The following is a 21,392-nucleotide window of genomic DNA, read 5'->3' on the forward strand; positions in this document are numbered from 1 at the left end:
GTCCATAAATTCAGTGTATTTTAAATCAAATCCAAACAGGCTTTTTGAGGGAACTTGAATAGTTGATCTTAAAGTTTTTATGGAAAAGCAAAAAGCCAGGAGTAACTAAGCCAAGAGTAACTACTTCCTCCTAAGAAGGAACAGTTGCCCTATCAGATATAGATACTAAGACCTATAAAGCTCTAGTAATTAAAACAGTAAGTATTAGTACAGGTATAAAGAAGAAAAAGGAACTAGGACTAGACAAAGTGAAAAGACAAGCCACAAAGTAGGAGAAGATATTCACCATCTCCAGAACTGAGGAAGATTAGTATTTTGAATATACCGTTGACAAAAAGACAATCAGATGGAAAACTGGAAAGATGGTATGAACAGGTAATTTACAGATGTAGAAACCTGAATAGCTAATGAGCTTATAAAAGATGCTAAATGTCACTAGTAGCCAAAGAAATTAAAATGATGAGATAATCACTTCACATTTGTCAAACTGACCAAAATTAAATATCCTAACAATAAATGAAATGTATTGGCAAAAGTGTGGGGAAAGGAGAACTTTAACACACTGCTGGTTGAAGTATAAATTGATACAGCCACTTTGCAGAGTAATTTTATAATAAAGAGCAAAGTTAAAACTTCTAAGATGTGGGCCCTGGAGAATCACACATATGCACAAGGAAATATATGACTCATTGTAACTTAGGTGTTTGCGAGTGAAAGTGTAGAAACGACCTAAATGTTCATAAGCAGGAGACTGGGTGGGTGGTAAAATATGGTAAATTTACACCATCGATTTCTATAAAGCACTGAAAATGGATGACTTAGGATGGGGGTTGGCACATTACTTACTGCCTATTTCTGTAAATGAGTTTATTGGCTCACAGCCATGCTCACTCCTTTACGTGTCGTCTGTGGCTGCTTCTGCATGGCAACAGAGATAAGTAGTCGGGACGAGGACTGTATGACCACAAAGCCTAAAGTAATTTACTGACCCTTAACAGAAATTTGCCAACCCCTAAACTCCAGCTACATGTATCAAGTTGTGTAAATGTCAAACATAATATATGAAAGATAGCTTATTGCAGAATAATGTGTGTAGTATAGAGTTTGAAAACATGCAAAATACCTTGATATTTATAGATGCCTCTATATGTATAATAGTGTAAAATATGCATTAGAATCAGCAACACTGAATACATGGTAGTGCTTTCCGTAGTGGAGGGAGCTTATAGAGGGGCTTCAACAGTTTTGATAATATTCTATTTCTTTAAGAAATGTGGAACAAGTAAAAATGTTAGGATTTGATAAGTAACTGGATCGTGAGACATGAATGTTGTATTAACTGTACCTTTCTGAACTTTAAAAAATACTCCACAATTTGAAAATTGGATATTTTCATCTGATGTGTTAATAATCACAAATTAGTAAGAATTTAATTAATGAGAATGCTCTTAATATTTTGTTTTTTAGTAAAGATTTTTTAAGCATTTTGTGTTAAAGTAACAGAAATGGAAGATTTCATACTTCAGTTTAATTTTTCCAGAGCATTGTTTTGCTTTTAAATTTTTTTATTATGAAAAGTTTCAAATGTGCAGAAAGGAATATTGTTTGTATGTACGATTTATTGACAGAAAGGCACATAAGAATAACTAAGAAGAGTAGCCTGAGCCTTTTTAGGTTTAGAATAATAATCAGGAAGGCTGAGGCCTGAGCTAAGAGGTGTAGTAAAAGCTAAGGACAATAAAAGGCCCTTTGTTCACAAAACAAAGACAGCAAAGAAATATTTGACCCAATGCATGATGTAAATGGTGTAATTTTTAAAATAACCAAAGAAAAGCAGGACTAGAAAAAATATATTATTGAAGAAAGAATACAACACCTCTTACTAACTAGCTGTGTAACCTTGCAGGGGTCATTTTAACTTGTCAGGGCCTCATTTTCTTAAGGATAGTGTGATGCAGTTAGTTTAAATGATCAAACTAGTCCCCTCCCACCTGTGATTCAATGTCTTCTTGACTCTTGTTTTCAATCCATTGTTTCTATCAAAAAAAATTATCATCCAACATAAAAAATAAATGTGGAATAGGGGACTTAAAGCTCAAGGTAGATGAAAAGTTCATAAACAGCACCTATTTCTTCAAGCCAGGAGTTCCTGTCTTCACTGTAAGCTAAACGCCTCAGGGTCTTCAAACTGGCCAGTCTTTTACTTGCCTCAGTCTTTGTACCTCCTGTTTCTTTCTTCTATACACTCCAACTTTAGGTTTGCTCCTGTGGCTCATGGTTGCTGCTTTTTCCAGGAAGTATTCCTGGAGTAGTTTAGGCAAATAGATGGATGGTGGAGCCTCTCAGTGAATTAGCCAACACCGGAGAAAAGCAGACTTTGTTGAGGAAATTGGTGTGTTTTATTTTGGACAGGAAATCTGATCAAGTGTCAGTGGGACATTCAAATAGAGATATGTAGTAGCTTCTTGAGCACACAGATCTGGAGATGAGGAGCGAGATCTAGGTTGAGAGTATAGATTTGGTATATAGTTTGGTTAGCAGCTTGTACGTGGTAATTAAAGAGGAGAGTGTAGACTGGAAAGAAAAGAAAGCATCAAACCAAATCCTGAAGAAAATCAGCATTTGAGGGAGAAGGAAAAGAGAAGGAGAGAAGAAGATAGAAGAGTAGCCAGTGAAATTGGAGGAGAACTAGAAAAATATGACCCCATGGAAGCCAAGCATATTGAGTAGGATGAGGACTGTGAAGAGTGCTCATTCGATTTAATAACAAGTAAGTCATCGGTGGTCTTGGCAAAACACTTCCCGTGGATTGGTGACCCAGAACACCACTGGTTGAGGCAGGTTGAGGGGAGGATTGGAAACAGTGAATGTAGCCAGTTCTTACAAGAAGCTTTGCTATTCAGGAAGGATAAGGTGAAGCTGTAGAATCTTTTTGAGAGAAGTTATTAAATGCTAATGGAAAGGAGCTTGGAAAGAAGAAAGGGTTGAAGATAAGGCACCAGGGTGGTTAACTGATGGGATGTCCAGATAGAAGGATCACCTTCAGCGAAGATCCTGAAGATGTTGTGGCAGAGGAGATGAGGCGAATGAGGATGTGGGTGCAGTTGAAACTTCCATTTTAATGAGTTTTTCTCCTCGTTGAAGGTAGAGGGAATTATCTACTGAGAGCGAGAGGGGTAGTAAGTAGTGTTCTGGTAAGTACAAGGGATTTGAAATAGTTGCTATGGAGAATAGGAGGGAGAACAGCCTTGGAGAATAAAGATTGCTGATTAGAGACAAGGGAGAATTCTAAGTTGGAGACAGTAACATAGCAGTGGTACCATTTGCGTAGCTGTGTGATTTGTTTTTTTGTTCTGTTTTTTTTTTTTTTTGCGGTACGCGGGCCTCTCACCGTTGTGGCCTCTCCCGTTGTGGAGCGCAGGCTCCGGACGCGCAGCCTCAGCGGCCATGGCTCACGGGCCCAGCCGCTCCGTGGCATGTGGGATCTTCCCAGACCGGGGCACGAACCTGTGTCCCCTGCATCAGCAGGCGGACTCTCAACCACTGCGCCACCAGGGAAGCCCTGATTTGTATTTTTTTCCAAGCAGCTCCACCTGTGGCTAGATGGGAAGCCTTAGTGTTAGGATAGAGAAGGTGACTAACAGTTGGTTTGCTCCAAGTTGCCCTTTTGCTCAGTAGATGTGACAGAAGTATGGGATTTCTGTTAAGGAAGTTGGCAAGAAAGTTGTTGAAGAGATAGACCACGTAGTCTAAAACAGGGGTCGGCTGACTACAGGCCAAATGTGGCCCACTGCCTGTCTTGTGTTTTTATACATTTTAAATGTTTACATAAGTACTTACATAATATCCATAATATGCCTCTTGGCTCACATAGCCTAAAATATTTAGTCTCTGGCCCTCTAAGAAAACGTTTCCTGACCTTTACCTAGACTAAAATAGGATTATAGTAAAAACAGGATGGGACTTACAGATAGCCAGAAAATAGAGGGTCCAAGGAACTTAAGGTCTCAGTAAAGTCCAAATATTAGGTACAATGGGACAACTGAGTGGGAAGGATAGGAGGTTGAAGTGAGACTCTTGTGAGTTAGATTTCAGAGTTGGGGCAGCTGCAAGTGACAACCAGGTCCAGCTGTGGCCATGGTAGTCGGGGACCAAAGTAGAGGGGCTGTGACTGTCAGTGGAGTTGAGGTCAGGGAACTGAGAGCCCAAGCGGAGATATAAAGTCATCCAGGAGTGGAGGAAAGGGAGATTGGGAGCGTGCCATTCAGCCTGCCAATTTGGGATGGTTAATACAGTAACAGAATCAGATCCTTAAATCAGATCTCTAAAGGCGAGGGAACCCCCACTGGAAGGCCAATCGTATGTTTAAAATTAAAAGAAAAAAGGGCATGGCATTTGCTTGAACAAGAACCACCCTTGTGGAAGAAGTGGCTGGTGAGTAAATGGCTAATGAACGTTAGGCTGCTGCATGACCAGGTCACCCAGGATGGCTGTTCTCTTGCTCTCTGTACATCCCCTGCCGACCAGTGCCTGCTTCACCCACACCCTGCTCACATGACTGCCCTTCTACATACCTGCCCCAGGCCCCAGCTGGTGATCTAATCTTTAGGTCAGAAGATCTCCACCAGGAGAGCTTACCTAAGGGGCAGTGAGGGGCATGCGCCTCTGCTAGTTTCCCTGGTAACCGATGACATCAATTCCCGCTATAACTGGTAATCTCCCCCCTCCCTCCTGGGGAGCGAAGACTGCTGCCTCGTCCTGCCCACCGTCTGCCACACATGGTGGGGTGTCACTCCAGGCCTCGCTTTCAAACCTGTAAGCTTCCGCGTCCGTTAAACCATTGATGTCTCTGTTGCTGACTCCGGCTCTGCTGTCTTGAGGCTGGGCAAGTACAGGGCTTCCAGGCCTGTGGGGTGCAGCCCAACTGCTGTGTTAGTAGATGAAAGCATAGCGTGTGATGCGTTGCCCAAGGAACTTGGGACCTGGTACTGGAAATTGGTTCCTAGGGCTGTCAGGTGTGTCTCACTGTTATTCATTTAGAAGAAGGAGGCCTCCATTGTTGCTTTAGGTCTGGAGGGCAGAACAGCACAAACAGGGTTTGTGGACATAGACATAGCTTTCCCTCAGCACGTGGGACAGAATCAGAATGACGCCTTCATCACTGCGGTCATTCTTACAGCAAGACCAGCTAGGTGGCAGTGTTGTTGAAGAGCTTCCTCATAAATGACCTTCAAGTCCTTTCTAATCCAAATTCTGTGATAATACAGGTGTGATACAATTTTTTCTAAAATATAAGAACAATCCATTTAATTTATGGATGACTTTTCACCTCTGATTCTTCTCATTTGCTTGTTATTGAGCACCCACCCTGTTGCAGGCACTTCCTAGGACTACAGAAAAGAGCGACGTCCCTCAGTATTGTTTACCCACAGGGACCTCTTCTGTAGCCGTTATTTCTTTATATGTGGGAAAGTGACAGCCATACTTTTACTTTTTTATATTTCCGCTTTTATCCTGACCTCAGGACCCCAGGTATAACATTGCTATCCACCAACATAAATACCTCATGGCATAAAATGGTTAAGAAAGCTAAATAAAGCTTTGCTACTCTGTCCTGGGGCTTGTACAGTAACGCCTCACATGTAGTGAGTTCTCAGCACGTGTTTTTTGAATTGAAATCTTCCATTTCTGTAATAGCATCACTCGCACCTTTAGGTAGAACTTGAATTTAATGTGGTGGTTTGTGTGTGTGCTTGTTTTTCGAGTAGCTGATGGATTTACAACTGAGCGACAGTAACTTTCGTCGACACATCCTGTTGCAGTATCTCATTTTATTCCAGTATCTCAAGGGGCAGGTCAAATTTAAAAGGTAAGTTAATATGGGTAGTAAATGGTTTATAAACAGCAGCAAAGAGAATGCTTACTGATGTATATTTTTATGTAGCGGGCTCATTTTGTGTGGAAGGCTCACCTCCCTGAAACATTTCATTTGCAGCAATATTAGATAATCAGGGGCTTTTGTTAGCTTAACAAGATGCTACGGTATTTGTTTTAGAGAAAAGGCATTGACTGTATCTGCTGCCAGTGTCTTTCTTGCTGAGAGCCTGGCATCCTGGGAGTTCTCAGTTGTCTTGGTGGGTGGTGATTTCCGTCATTCCTCACCTCACTCAGACCTTCTCCAAACCTGATTTGCAAACTCAGCCAATAATACTTTTTTCTCCAGGTGTGGGACTATCTAGGACATTAGAACTGAAAAAAATTAGGTAAAGCTTTGAAGCACGGAGGAGTTCTAGTTTCTTTGGGATTTCAGAAAACCTAATCAGGACCTCCGCTGTCAGTCTGAATACCTCCACCTGTAGGGCGGACTAGTCCCTCTTGTCCCACCTAAAACTGAAGCAGAGCTCCGTTACTGGATGGTATCGGAAGTTTGCAGAGCAGTGTTGTATTAGTTGTAAAGAATGTGGCTTTCTACCTTCTGGTTTTGAATCCCACTTTCATCACCCACTAGCTGCAATTCAGCTTTCAGACTTGTAATTTTAAGATAACACATAGCAAACACTCAAAAATGCTATTTGTTATCCTTCTATCTGTTGTGGAGGTTTGGTATAGCATAGTAGAAATTGGAGGCAGACCTGGGTTTGAATGCACGCTTTATGGCTTGAGCCTCTGTAGTCTGTTTAATATATGCACATGTCCTTGTTTTGAGAATTAAATGAATAATGTGTGTAAATCCTGGCACATGGCAGTCTATCAATATTCGTTGGATGGCTATAAACTATAGAGCACCTAGTACATAGTGAGAGCTGAATTGATGGCAGCTGTTAACAATTTGGGTCTGCCTTCAGCCTTCTCTAGAGTTTTGGGGGTTTTATTCATTGTATCTTGAATGCGTTTTAAAGGAACATAGTGTGACTTATTTGAATGTGCATCTTGGAGAGGAGTACGTTAACATTTTCTCTGAGGCTATTATCCCACATTGAACTTATTTTAGGAAACATTCATTGCTTTGTTCAGTGTTTCTTCAAGATGGTACATAAGCCTTAAAATTGAATATACAATTCTTGTAACTCAAGCATGCTTTTATTGCTTTGTTTCCTAGTTCAAACTATGTTTTAACTGATGAGCAATCACTCTGGATTGAAGATACTACAAAATCAGTTTATCAAGTAAGTTCATCACGCAACAAACCCATGATTGAACAAAATGAAAATTTAGAATTTTCTTTGTTTCAGCCCCAAATAGGAAAATAAGGATAAAGTTAAGCTCAGGTACAAGACCACAAACACTTCTTGGTTCTCTGCCTACAAACCACTCCTATGATGCAGAAAGTTGTTGAAAGCTTAGTATATTCTTTCTAATCACAGCTACTATCTGAAAACCCCCCTGATGGAGAAAGATTTTCAAAGATGGTAGAGGTATGTGTTTTATATTTACATAGTCTTCTTAGCACCCAGTAGAGTTTCAAAGTCTTCATTATGGAAATGTAATTTCTTTGTTTTTCCCAGCATATATTAAACACTGAAGAAAACTGGAACTCATGGAAAAATGAAGGCTGCCCAAGTTTTGTGAAAGAAAGGTAAATATATACTCCTCTCAAGCAATATGAGAAAGGCTTTCAGAATACAGTTTGGTATGACTATTTTACATTATGTACAGATATGTGTAAATGTATTTCATATAAAAAATGTAAATTGTATTCCATAAAAATTACAACCATTTTGATATATTTCTATTTGACATTTTTATCTCAAATTTCTTGCCATTAACTTCTCAGAACAAACTGATCTGTTATTAATTATTGGGAAAAAAATGCTGTGTACCCACTCCTTGTAATTTGTCCCCTGGTGTGGCCTTTTTGTCTTCTCTCTGATGAATGTAATAATATGAAACTTTCATATGAAGCTTTTTTAGGAAGAAAACAGTAACTAAATTTTCTTTTACATTAAACATTTGAAATTCCAGTATGTTTTGTTCACCACAGAACATCAGATACCAAGCCGACAAGAGTAGTACGGAAGAGAACGGCTCCAGAGGACTTCCTAGGGAAAGGACCCAACAAAAAAATTCTGATGGGAAAGTAGGTTAACCTGTCTCATAGGTGGGATGTTATCATAGAGGCTTTTATATTGTGAAAATATTACTGTAAGAACTCCCAAGGTTTTGTGTTTTTCCAGTTTTTTGTGTGTTTGGTATGTACACAGATGACTAAAGCAAACCACACCCTATCAATCTGTAGGGTCCATCATGGATTCATGCATTGAGACAAAACTTAGTTTTTTGTCTCCTGCTTCCAAAATCCATGGCTCTAGGTTCTGCCATTTTTTCCATGTCACAGACAATACAATTGCTGTTAGATTGATCCAGCTTATTTCTAGTTGTTGCATGGTACTATAATCCTTTCATTTCTTTTACCTTCTAGTTAACTATTCATCGCGTTATACTGCACTTGAATATTTTTAGAAAATAGTAGTGGTTATCATTATCATTAAAGGGAGCTCAGCTCAGCGCTCTGTTATGACCTAGATGGGTGGGATGGGGGGGATGGGAGGGAGAGCCAAGAGGGAGGGGATATAGGTATACATATACGATTCACTTCATTGTACAGCAGAAACTAACACAACATTGTAAGGCAATTTTACTCCAACAAAAAAAAAAGAGAAAAAATCATTAAATATATGCTTATATAGAAAATTTGCTAAATGATTAAAACTCATCACCACCCCAAAATCCACTATTTAAGTATTTTTATAGTTTTAAGGTAGAAGAGAATGGTGTCCATAGAAAAATGTATTTATCTTTGTGTCTGTCTGTTTTGCAGTGAGGAGTTAACAAGGCTTTGGAATCTCTGTCCTGATAATATGGAAGCCTGTAAATCAGAGACAAGGCAGGTTTAAAATGTTTCATATGAAGTATTGCTTTTCTCAAATGTTAAACTAGAGTAGAATTTTGTCAGCTATAAGCAGAACTCAAAAGAAATTTTAAAGTTTACTGTGGTTGACTTTGGCCCAGTAGAATATAGCTTTCCATAAAACACCTAGAAGTACTGATAAAATAATTATAGAAATCACAAAAAATAAAGATTTGCAAAAGAAGGGGGAAGTAAAAACCAAAGTAAGAACTAATGCTGCCGGTTGCTTCTAGCTGGGGAGCAGTGCAAGTGATTCCCACATTGGGGAACCAGAGAACTTGGGTTTTAACGGCCACAAAAGGACAGAAAGTAAAGCCTTAGGACTGTACAAATATGTAACTGAGTTTCCCCCAAGGAAAGCTGAGGCCCTCAGTGCACACTATCTGTAAAGAAAAGGACACGGCGGGAGGAGGAGGGACTTGCTCACTGGCACAGGAAGCAAGGAGCTCATCCATTTCTACCTGAGATGTGGAGGAAAAGGAAAAAGTATTCCCTGAGAAATTATAACCACAGGTCTGCTGTCATGCCGTCTTAGAGTTTATACTACCAGCAGTATAAAGGAACGACCCTTAAGCTAAGAGGGTGAACTAAAAAGTCCCAGGCTGACAGAAAGCTTGTGGTGGGGTAGGGTGGCCACACCTTCAACCTAAGCCACACAAGGATTCTACAGGTAAGTCTGAAGATAAACTCACCATCCAAACTTAAGAAAACAATCTACCATGACTAAGAATCAGCAGACAGAAGAAGCAACTAAAAGGAACATGGCACTCTCAAAAAGGACCAGGCAAATTAGAAAAAACAAGTACTTCTTGTAGCAATAAGAAAATATAGCCATTTTGTACAACACAAGGAATAGAACCAATATTCTGTAATAACTGTAAATAAGAACAGACATGATCCTCACTAGTTATTTTTTTAATGCCCAGGGAATATATGCCAACTTTGGAGGAATTCTTTGAAGAAGCCATTGAACAGGCAGACCCTGAAAATATGGTTGAAAATGAATTCAAGTAAGTAATGTTTCTCATGAACTAATTTCCCTAATATCTCTTAAGAACTGTATGTATACTAGAATGCTTATCAAGGCAGACAGTTGAGAGCATAGTACTTTTTCTTTCAGCTGCGTTTATGTGCCAGCTTCACATTACTGCACGTCTTGATTTCAGTGACCATTCCCATCGACTAACAAGCATGACTTAGAGTCACGCTTGTGTCAGAAAAGTAGAAAAATCCCCCTTGAGCCCACCTCTATCACCTCTTTTCTCTGTTCCCCTTCAAATCACAGTATGTCCAACAGTGGTTGATAATTACTGCCTTCATTTCCTCAGCTCCTGTTCTCTGGGTCAGCCCATGCCTGTCTCCCCATCACTCCACTGAAATAGCTCTGATCATTTTTTGACCTCTCAGCAGCATTCTCCAGTTGATCTCTCCCTGCTTAGATAATGTTTTCTTCCCTTGACACCCATCTAACTGCACTCTCCTCCTGTTTTTCCCTTAGCCTCACTGTCTCAGTCTCCATTGCTGGCTCTCCATCTAACTCAAATTTTGTAGTAACTTCAGGAGTCAGTCTTAGCTGTATCTTCCAGGTGACACCACACAGCCCCGTGGTTTTAAATAGGCATTATGGCATCGTGATCCGAGGGCAAGGGCCCTCTCATCAGCCTGCCTAGGTCAGTCCTGGGACTCTACCACTTACTGGCTAGGCTTCTAAGGGCTAATTTAAACCCTTCTTTGCTTTGTTTCGTTATCTGTTAAACAGTAATAGTACCCATCTCACAGGGTTCTTCTGAGCATTAAATAAGATGGTTCACGTTGAACCACGCACTGCCTAGCGGTAGTTTTTCAGGTGCCAAGACTGTCTCAGAGGTAATGAGGCTCATTTATGAGCAGTGACTAATAAACTAGATTGCTACTCTAAGAACTTGTGGGGACTTCCAAGTCACTTACAAAAACTCTTAAGTGGAACAAATCTGTGCTCTGGATTCTCTGTAGCTTGCCTGTTTCCAAAACATTATCTTTAGAGTTTCTCACGTTTTTCTTACCTTACTGTGTACCACCTATATTAAGGAACAGTTCGTGGATTCTGTTCTTGGTATCACTGCTTATGGTGTTGGCTACTGGATGTGTCCCTTTTAGTTTGGAGTAATTTTTATTCACTGAGGTTGATATTCAGCAAATTAAAGTTTAGATGTTATATAAATTTTTTAAAAAACAGATAAATTAACATGATGAAAACGGTTGGGTTTATAAAATATTCTGAAACTCACACCTGCAGATGGCATTGCCTGTTTGGATATCAAGTCTACTGAACATAGTGAACCTATGAGTATTTTTCTCTCTAAATGACCAGGGGGATGATCTGTCCTGCACACACAGCATCTAGCCAGTCCTGGACACATACTAATTGACTTAACTTAAAATGTATGTAAACTTTTTAAATTTAAAAACTGTTTGCTCTATATGAACCTGCCTCTTTGGACTCTGTTGGTTTCCATTTATAAGTGAACTGCTCACTGAGAGGTTCTTTAGGGCTGTGATCAGAATGAGAAGAACGGTGCCTTCAGCTACTGACCTGGGAGTATAGAATTTTGCCTGGTGAACTACATTAACTAGAAGGGAATATAGAAATAAAGAAGTATAAATTACAAGACTGATATCTCTTTTTATAGGGCTGTGAACAATTCTAATTATGGTTGGAGAGCCCTGAGACTGTTAGCACGGAGAAGCCCTCACTTCTTTCAGCCAACCAACCAGCAGTTTAAAAGTTTGCCAGAATATCTCGAAAACATGGTAATAAAGCTAGCCAAGGAATTACCAGTAAGTAACACATCAGTTTTTACATCCTTTAGTTCGCGTTACCTTCTTTTTTTAAACTGCTATTGCTGTTTGAGCTAAGAGCTGAATTTAGCCTTTATCATGTGGGGAAAAAAAAAATCCATAAACCCCCTTGTTTAGAATGAGAAAAAAATGCATTTGAGTATACATTTATAGGAAGTACATAAATAGATAAAGTAACTTTATATAAAAATTAACTTATTATACTTTAACTTATTTTTTCTGTGTGCCAATGCATTATATTTTATCAAAGGTAGGGCCCATGGGGTAGTGTGGTAGGCAGCTTGGCCTATCTTTCTGCTCTTTTCCAATACAATATGGTAATAACTATACTGTATGCATAAATCTGAATAAAATTACTCAAAAAAAGTGTTAAGGACATGGCTGCTCCCCCAGTCTTCCCTAGACCATTGTTACCATATGCTGAGTACTTGCAAGTCATCTTACCATACTTCTTACTGGCTCCCTTCTTCCCAGGTTGGAATAAGAGTCTTTCCAACCTTCAGTCTTCCCCGCCCACCCCTCCTTCTCCAGGTTAACACTGTCCCACTGCGATCCTTACCTGACATTCACATTTAACACTCTCAAGGGTAAAGTTCTGGGCCCCGTAATTGGAATCTCGTACCTAAATAGAAAGTATGCCCAGTTATCTGATTTTAGAAGTTGGCATTCTTTTAAAACATTCTTTTACTCATTTTAGCCTCCTTCTGAAGAAATAAAAACAGGTGAGGATGAAGATGAGGAAGATAATGATGCTTTACTGAAGGAAAATGAAAGTAAGAATTGAATTTTCTTGGCTATTTTACAAAATTGGAAAAGATTGGGGTTCTTTGTTGAGAGGTACGTTATTTGATCTACTTCTCAACTTCTACCATCTTTCTCAGCTGTTTCTTATAGTGAGGAATCTAAAACATTGCTTGATAATAACTTTTAAAATAGTACCTTTTATACAGTAAAATTTGGAAGTGTTGGGAAGAAAAGTACTTACATTTGAAGGCAACTCATACCTCTGTTAATTCTTGGGGTTTAGATTGAGGGCCACTGGTTTCAGAAGCCTTCCTAATTATAATAGAGGCAACAGCTTTAGCTTTGATTGAGTCCCTAATGATCATAAGAATGGTAATTCAACCCGTGGAGAGTACAAAAAGGAACTGTTTTACTTTTAAAATAAAGCTTATTAAAGGTGACTAATATCTCAGTGGCCCCATATTCCGTTTTATATTTTGAATCGTACACATCCTCGTACTTTGTTCATAATTTATGTTTCCTGTGTTTTCTAGGTCCTGATGTTCGGCGAGACAAACCTGTAACAGGGGACCAAATAGAGGTATTTGCCAACAAACTGGGTGAACAATGGAAGATTCTGGCCCCCTACTTGGAAATGAAAGACTCAGAAATTAGACAGATTGAGTGTGACAGTGAAGACATGAAGATGAGAGCTAAGCAGCTGCTAGTCGCCTGGCAGGATCAGGAGGGAGTGCACGCGACACCTGAGAACCTGATCAATGCACTCAACAAGTCTGGGTTAAGTGACCTTGCAGAAAGTCTAACTAATGACAATGAGACAAATAGTTAGCTTTTTTTTTTTATTATTAAAACTGTGATAAGCTTTTGTTACCAAGCAGCATTTGATAAGAGGTTCACTGGTTTTGGTAAACAATAAACATTTTTATAACAGTTGTACAGTTGGCTGGTGCTCCAAGAACAACAGAACGCATGGTGGCTCTTGATGACTGACCTCAGGGTCTGGGGGGACAAGGTGGTAGGTTGGGAAATGGCCAAAGTAAAGTGACCTCAAGGTCACATAATATTTTTGTTAATTAAACATTTATAAAGTCAGTAAGCAATATTTAGGGGCATGGTGTTTCCTAAGATACACTATGCCAAACTGGTTTCCTGCATTCCATTAGCAGTTACAGAATTTAACTTGCTATCCTGAACATCCCACAGTAATACTTTCTGAAACTATATGACTGCTCTAGTCTCATCTATGCTTTAAAGCAGAGGATCAGCAAACAATGGTCTGTTTGTCACCTCTTTTTATAAGTAAAATTTTAATGGTACACAGCCATGCTGATTCTTTTAAGTACTGTCTATGGCTCCTTTCATGCTACAACAGCAAAGTTACATAGTTGCAACAAAGACTTATGGTCTGCAAAGCTTAAAACATTTTTAAAATACCTGGCCCATGGCAGAAAATATTCTCCAACCCTCAACTTTAAAAGAAATGGGGTGAAGTCTAAAACGTAGTTCATTTAGCCTTAGAGAACTTATTTTAAGCTCTCAAGTCATTAAAATAGGGGTACATACCTCAGGGATTGTTGTGAAGTTCAAATGAGATGTATGTGAAAGCATCCTACAAACAGCAAAGCACTATGTAGTCATCATGGCTGGAGACAGTTTCCATTCCCACGTAAGTTACCCTTTAGGGCGCTACGGTCATTGTTTTGAATCTGGAAGGAGGGCTAAGTGCCTGTCACTAAAAATATTCTTGCTGGGGCTTCACCTCACTAGTCCAACAGTGATCCAGCACAGCTCTAATATCAAAAGGGCCTCAGTGCGAGGGGCACAGCACATAAGGCACGCTCAGGAATCAATCAAGACATTTTCTTGCTTATTCTCTTTTCAAAGATCTTATATGAAAGGCTGAATTCTAAAATAGCCTAAATAGTTTAAAACAACACTAGTATAAGTCCGATTTCTTATACTTTATAATGCTTTTCTGGATCAAATAAAATGAAGTGTTTTGTAATGACAGTTAAGGAATTATAATTTAAAATGCTAATTCCATACAAGGCTTATATACTTTGTTCTAACCCTACCTGATCTAGTAGCTACAGCATCCTCCAAATCATAAAATCTGAATTCTAATTCCTAAATTGTTGTCCTCAAAATTGTTCAGAACAAAATTAGTGAATAAAAAAACTTCACAAATTTACAAGCATCACACCAATATATAAAAGAATCATTACAATTCTTACGGTCTCATCCTCCCTATTCTATTCTATACCACCTCCAAGGCAAAAGGAGTACTGATTGCCAATTATTAAAGCTTAGCTGGAGAAGCTATTTACAAATAAATTTTCCTGAAATGCTTATTTTATCCCCTAGTGTTCTTAGATTATATTACATTGTTCAAACTTGAGAGGAAATGGCCATTATTCTCTAAGAATCTTATAGTTATCACTACTATGCTCTGCAGAGCATTAAAACAGCATAAGCAAAGATGAGATTTCACGATAATCCCCAAAACTTTATTATAAATATCTAACTCAAAGGAAATCAGACAAGTCAGCTGATATTCTATCCTTTTGCAACCAAGCAAGGCTCCTAAAACAAAAATGAATTGACTAGAGTATTAAAATGGAAGAAACATACCATATATTGAGATATCTCATACTCTGGTATTTCTACCATCACTTTAAAAATCATTGGTACTAAATTTTGATAGACATTAAGAATTTGGGAGTTGACAGGGGAGTAGAAATAAACACCCAACTGAGCCAAGGAACAGATCTGATAACATGGTTGCATTCAGCATCCAAAGAACTCCATTACTTTTACAACTCTATTCCTTTTTAAACAGAATATTATGCTAGCAGGCAAAGACTATTTTTAAATGGATGCTTAAGAGCATAGTTAAACTAACCATCTGCAGAAACTAATAGTAGTAAACATATCTGAACTTCAGCCAAGCTCCAACACTCAACAGACAAAAGACTTGAGGTCAAACGCTGTTAGTCCCTCTTTGTTTTGTTTTTTTATTAAATATCCTAATTTTCTAAAAATAAGCAACCGGAGCTTGTCAACATTATTTTTAAGGTTGATTACTACAAAACCATTGCAAAGTTAAATGTACAAACCTAGTACATCAGAGACACAGTAATAAATGTATAATCAAATGTACTATTATTGATCACAATTTATTTTAAAGTCATGAGAAGCCAGCAACAGTCAGGCTGGACAAATACTTGATTGTACCCATGTTTCCATGGGATGGGGACAGCAGCACTGAGTTACACAATGAGATCAACACTTAACTTCCTTTCCACCGTCCTGGCAAAATTTTTGTTAGATAATGCAAAGGATGGGCAGCTACTGAATCACTGGTGGTTTGAACCATGCAAAAACAACAAATAATAGAGTAATAGGTGTGCAATAAACATCTGATTGCTGAATCTTGGGCTGAAAAAGACAGGAAGAAAAATTATCACAGAAGGTAATGGTTGAAAGGCATTTCAACTCATAATTTTTAAAAATTAATCCAAGAAATAAGCTTTTTAAAAACGTCTTCCTGTCACTTTTATATAGGGCAGCACAGTCCAAAGGCAATTTTCTCTTTTCTGTTATTTTTTAGGTCGATAACACAGAGTGGTCTGCTTCTGCCCTCTTTTGTTCCACATGAGGGGAAACATGTAAAACCACCTAAAAATCTTCCTTTAAAGCTCTGGGTTATAGAAATGATCAACAAACAACATTTATTTCACACCTAAGCATAAATAGCTAAAATGAAGATTACTGTTCACTTTCCTCTTCCATTATTTCAATTCTGCGAGGCCCATAGAGTAGAACATAAGCTATATGCCAGTCTCCACCACCAGAAAGCCTCAAGATATCCTCTGGTGTCACGATGCTGACCTTATCATCATCAAACTTAATCCATTCATCTAAAGTGCAAAAGAGAAGAATGAAATTAATCTCATATATGATTTTTTCAGAGTTCCATTGCAAAAGAGGTACTGAGTAATTTTATGTACAGTAGTATTCCATCTGCCATACCAACAGTTCTCAAAGAGTGGTCCAGGGACTACTCAGGTTCAAGATCTTTTCAGGGGTTCCATGAAGGTTACAACCATTTTTATAACACTCCTAAAGCATTATTTCCCTTTTCCCCCTCATTCTGTGAAGTGTGCTTTGGAATTCTCCAGAGGTTACACAATGTGTGATAAAGCAGCAGACTGAAGGCAAAAACAGGAGAATCCAGCTGTCTCCTATTAAGCCTAACAAAACAGACTTAGAAAAATGTAAATCAATATCATTTTTTGCCTTTTTTTGTTCTGGAAAAGATTGTAATTTTTATTTTGAAAATGTTATTTATGTTAATATGTAATGACTTCATTACTGTCAGTTTTAAAAGAATTAACTTTTCAGTTTTAATTTCTATTATAGTAAATATTAAGAGATAATCCTCATAAACAGAAGCTCTCTGGGATCCTCAATAATTTAAGAATGCAAAAGGAGTTCTGAGATCAAAAAGTTTGAGAACAAATGTGCTAAAAATCTAAACAACTTATCAAAATAGTATGGAACAATTAAAAAAAAAACAGAATCTTTACCTTGTTTCCTTTTCACCCATGATACATAATGACCTGAAGAGCTAGATCTTCCCTGATGTGTTAGCACTGCTTGTAAGTCATAGTATCCACAATTATTGGAGCCAATGTCTAAAGAAAGATGTAAACCCAATAATATTAGAAATGAACAGATATGTGCTTTCTCAAGCTAAGTAACAAGCAAGAACAACTCAAGTTTAGCCTAGAGAAGTACTTTATTGTTAAAATCCAATAAGATACTACTGTCCAATTAAAGGTTCATGAAAGATGTTTTAAGCAGTATGCTACCATTCATAGAACATATATTCACTAAAAAGTGATTTTTTTACTATCTCATACTAGAGTAAATTATAAGAAACAACTTTTTTTTAAAGCACAGTACCTGAAAAAAACAGATATGTGGAAAGACAGTAATTTTACCTTAAAAAAAAAAACACTACACACAGTAAAAGTCAACTGAAATGAAGATTTCACTTACCATCAGCAAAAGAAAAGGGTTCATACTTAACTTCTTTTGGGGGACTACTCTTTTTGTCACTCTGAGGGAAAAAAATTTTAATTTTAAGTTTTCATGATATTGGAAATAAAATTTATATTCTCAATGAGTATCCATCTCCACAAATATTTACTGTCTATAATGCAAATCACCAAGGCAAGACAAAGAAAAAATATGATCTGCCTTACAAATTGCTCAAATGATACAGTTACAGTTAACATAAAGCTGTAAACCCAAAAGTCCTACTCTTTAACAACATACAGTCTCATATGTATAGTAGGAGATCCTGATTACAGAACCAACTTCAAACCACTAAACCTAGAGCACACCAGTGAATACAGAGTACAAGTAAACACTGCTCTAGGGTAAAAAAAGAAAACCCAATTCTGCAACTTTTCCAGAATACTATCAAACCATATAGGTGAAGATAAAAGAAAACCTGCCTCAAAAAAACAAGTCGAATTACTGCAATTAATATTATATCTACTAAGCCACGGCCACCTGCCACTTCAGCTCAAATGAACTAAAATATTTAATTCAGCAAATATTTACCTAAATTAAGAGGCATGATTTACAACTTTAAACAAGGGTACTTCAGTGGGAACTCTCTTGCCTCAACCCATTTCAGTGTGTAATACAAAAACAACTAAGCAGGGGCTTCCCTGGTCACGCAGTGGTTAACAATCTGCCTGCCAATGCAGGGGACACAGGTTCGAGCCCTGGCCCAGGAAGATCCCACATGCCGTGGAGCAACTAAGCCCGTGAGCCACAACTACTGAGCCTTCACTCTAGGGTCTGCGATCCACAACTACTGAAGCCCACGTGCCTAGAGCCCGTGCTCCACAGCAAGAGAAGCCACCACAATGAGAAGCCCGCGCGCCGCAGAGAAGAGTAGCCCCTGCTCGCCACAACTAGAGAAAGCCCGCGTGCAGCAACAAAGACCCCAACACAGCCAAAAATAAATAAAATTTAAAAAAAAAAAACTTACTTAGGCATATGGACACAAAGTTCTTGAAGACTATAATGATAATGAAGACAATGCAAGCAGTTTAAAAGATAGCTAAAGTAACAAGAAGCCAAAGGATCTTACAACAAAGAAAGGCAATTAGGTCAACCATTCCTTTATATATTTTTAACACCTAGAGCAACCCAAAAAAGGCTATACAAAGAAACACATTAAAAAACATTACACATGAGTTTCCCTGGTGGTGCAGTGGTTGGGAATCCGCCTGCCAATGCAGGGGACATGGTTTTGAGCCCTGGTCCGTGAGGATCCCACATGATGTGGAGCAACTAAGCCCATGTGCCACAACTACTGAGCCTACGCTCTAGAGCCCGCGAGCCACAACTGCTGAGCCCGTGCACCACAACTACTGAAGCGCGAAAGCCGTAGAGCCCACGCTCCACGACGAGAGGCCACTGCAGTGAGAAGCCCGCGCACCATAGCAAGGAGTGGCCCCTGCTTGCCGCAACTAGGGGGAGCCTGTGTGCAGCAACAAAGACCCAATGCAGCCAAAAATAAAATAAATTTTTTAAAAACCAAATTTTTCAAAAAAAATTATACATAAACTAGAATTCTAAAAAATGTTCATGTAACCTACAAGAAGGGAAAACAGAAACAAAAATCAGAACAAACAGCAAAATATAAAATAGATTCAAACACTAACATATTAAGAATTACATGAAATATAAATGGTCTAAATGTACCAATAAAAAGACAGAGGTTAACACAGGATTAAAAAACATGACCCAACTATATGCTGTCTATAAAAAACTACCTTCAAATATAGCATGGGCAAATTTAAAGTAAAAGAATGGAAAAAGGTGTATCATGCAAACATTAACAAAAAGAAAGCAGCAGAGGCAATATTAATATCAGATAAAGTAGACTACAGAACAAAGAAAATGACCACAAACTGAGATGGACACTGCATAATAATCAAAGAATCACTCCACCAAGAAGACAGAGCAATCCTAAATGTGTATGCACCAAATAACAGTTACAAAACATGAAAAGCAAAAAGCTAACAGAACTGAATTAATGGAGAAACATACAAATCCACAATTTTAGTTGAAGATTTCACTACTCCTCTTTCAACAGCTGACAGAAAAACAGGAAGGTTACAGGAAAAAGCAACAACACCATCAACCAACTGGATCTAATCAACATCACATAATACTCCACTCAACAACCGTAAAATACACATTCTTTTCAAGTGCCCATGGAACATTTACCAAGATAGATCACATCCTGAGCCATAAAGCAAACCTCAACAAATTTAAAGGAATTTAAATCACATGAGGGTGTTTTCTCACCACAATCGACTCAAACTAGAATCAGTAACAAAAAGATAACAGGAAATTTTCCAAACACTTGTATATTAAACAAGACATTTCTAAATGATCCAAGGTCAAAGAGAAGTCTCAAATTTTTTAAAAATACAAGAAACATAATGAAAATGGAAATGCAATACAACAATTTGTAGGACACAATCTGAAAGCACTGCTAAGAGGAAATTTACAACACTAAATGCACACATCAGAAAACAGGAAGTCTGAAATAAAAGATCTAAGTTCCCACACCATAAGGACCTAGAAAAAGAGGAGGAAAATAAACCCAAAGCAAGCAGAAAACAAGAAATAATAAGAGTAAAAATCAATAAAACGAGATGCAGAAAAATAGAGAAAAATCAATGAAACGAAATGCTAGTTCTCTGAAAAGAGCAATAAAATTGACAATCCTCTAGCAAGACTGACAAAGAGAAAAAAAATAGACACAAATTTACAATATCAGGAATGAAACAGGGGACAGATATCGCTACACACCGTGCTAACATCAGAATAATCATCATCCTAGGAACAACTCTGCACACATAAAATTGACAAGCTAGATGAAATGGATCAATTCCACGAAACGGCAAACTACCAAAACATACCCAATATGAAATAAATTTGAATAGCCCATAACTATAAAGTTGAATTTTTAATTTAAAGACTCCTGAAAAAGGGCTTCCCTTGGTGGCACAGTGGTTGAGAGTCCTCCTGCCGATGCAGGGGACACGGGTTCGTGCCCCAGCCTGGGAAGATCCCACATGCCACGGAGCAGCTAGGCCCATGAGCCATGGCCGCTGAGCCTGCGCATCCGGAGCCTGTGCTCTGCAATGGGAGAGACCACAACAGTGAGAGACGCGCGTACCACAAAAAAAAAAAAAAAAAAAAAAAAAAAAAAAAACAACTCCTGAAAAAGAACTCTGCAGGCCAAGACTGTCTGACCAAGACAATCCTACCAAACGTTTAAAAGAGAACTAACACCAATTCTACACAATCTCTTTCAAAAAAAATAAGAGAAAAAAACAGCTAATAAACCAATTCAGGAGAGTAGAGGATGTAAGATCAATATACAAAGATCAACTGCAATGTATGCAAAAATGAAATTTTTAAAAACTCTGCCATTTACAAAAACATCAAAAAGAATAAAATAGTCACAAATAAATTTAACCAAAGTACAAGAAGTGGACTTTCCTGGTGGCTCAGTGGTTAACAATCTGCCTGCCAATGCAGGGGACACGGATTCGAGCCCTAGTGTGGGAGGATCTCACATGCCGTGGAGCAACTAGGCCCGTGCGCCACAACTACTGAGCCTGCACTCCGGAGCCCGCGAGCCACAACTACTGAAGCCCGCACGCCGCAACTACTGAGCCTGTGAGCCACAACTGCTGAAGCCTGCACACCTAGAGCCCATGCTCCGCAACAAGAAAAGTCACCACAACGAGAAGCCCGCACGCACACCACAAAAAGAAGAGCCCCCAGTCACCGCGCG

General features: G+C 38.6%; 2 protein-coding genes across 4 annotated transcripts in view; one reads left to right on the top strand and one right to left on the bottom strand.

Annotated features, from left to right (window-relative positions):
• Positions 1-13,422, top strand: part of THOC1 (THO complex subunit 1) — a 41,906-nt gene extending 28,484 nt beyond the window's left edge. The window contains exons 12-21 of the mRNA XM_060028761.1: positions 5,769-5,869; positions 7,100-7,166; positions 7,365-7,415; positions 7,506-7,576; positions 7,982-8,077; positions 8,819-8,884; positions 9,835-9,918; positions 11,578-11,725; positions 12,444-12,519; positions 13,024-13,422. Of these exons, the coding sequence (XP_059884744.1) occupies positions 5,769-5,869; positions 7,100-7,166; positions 7,365-7,415; positions 7,506-7,576; positions 7,982-8,077; positions 8,819-8,884; positions 9,835-9,918; positions 11,578-11,725; positions 12,444-12,519; positions 13,024-13,319 (1,056 nt within the window). The 3' untranslated portion in view covers positions 13,320-13,422. The remainder of the gene's footprint in view (positions 1-5,768; positions 5,870-7,099; positions 7,167-7,364; positions 7,416-7,505; positions 7,577-7,981; positions 8,078-8,818; positions 8,885-9,834; positions 9,919-11,577; positions 11,726-12,443; positions 12,520-13,023) is intronic.
• Positions 13,423-14,685: 1,263 nt separating this feature from the next.
• USP14 (ubiquitin specific peptidase 14) overlaps positions 14,686-21,392 on the bottom strand; it is a 47,220-nt gene continuing 40,513 nt past the window's right edge. For 2 of the 3 annotated variants that reach the window (XM_060028762.1, XM_060028765.1), the window contains 3 exons: positions 17,555-17,615; positions 17,080-17,187; positions 14,686-16,410 (listed from right to left, as the gene is read on the bottom strand). In XM_060028762.1, coding sequence (XP_059884745.1) covers positions 16,259-16,410; positions 17,080-17,187; positions 17,555-17,615 — 321 coding nt within the window. In that variant the 3' untranslated portion in view covers positions 14,686-16,258. The remainder of the gene's footprint in view (positions 16,411-17,079; positions 17,188-17,554; positions 17,616-21,392) is intronic. The other variant, XM_060028764.1, reaches the window with a different exon arrangement.

Source organism: Delphinus delphis, chromosome 13, assembly GCF_949987515.2.
Source record: "Delphinus delphis chromosome 13, mDelDel1.2, whole genome shotgun sequence".
NCBI lineage: Eukaryota > Metazoa > Chordata > Mammalia > Artiodactyla > Delphinidae > Delphinus > Delphinus delphis.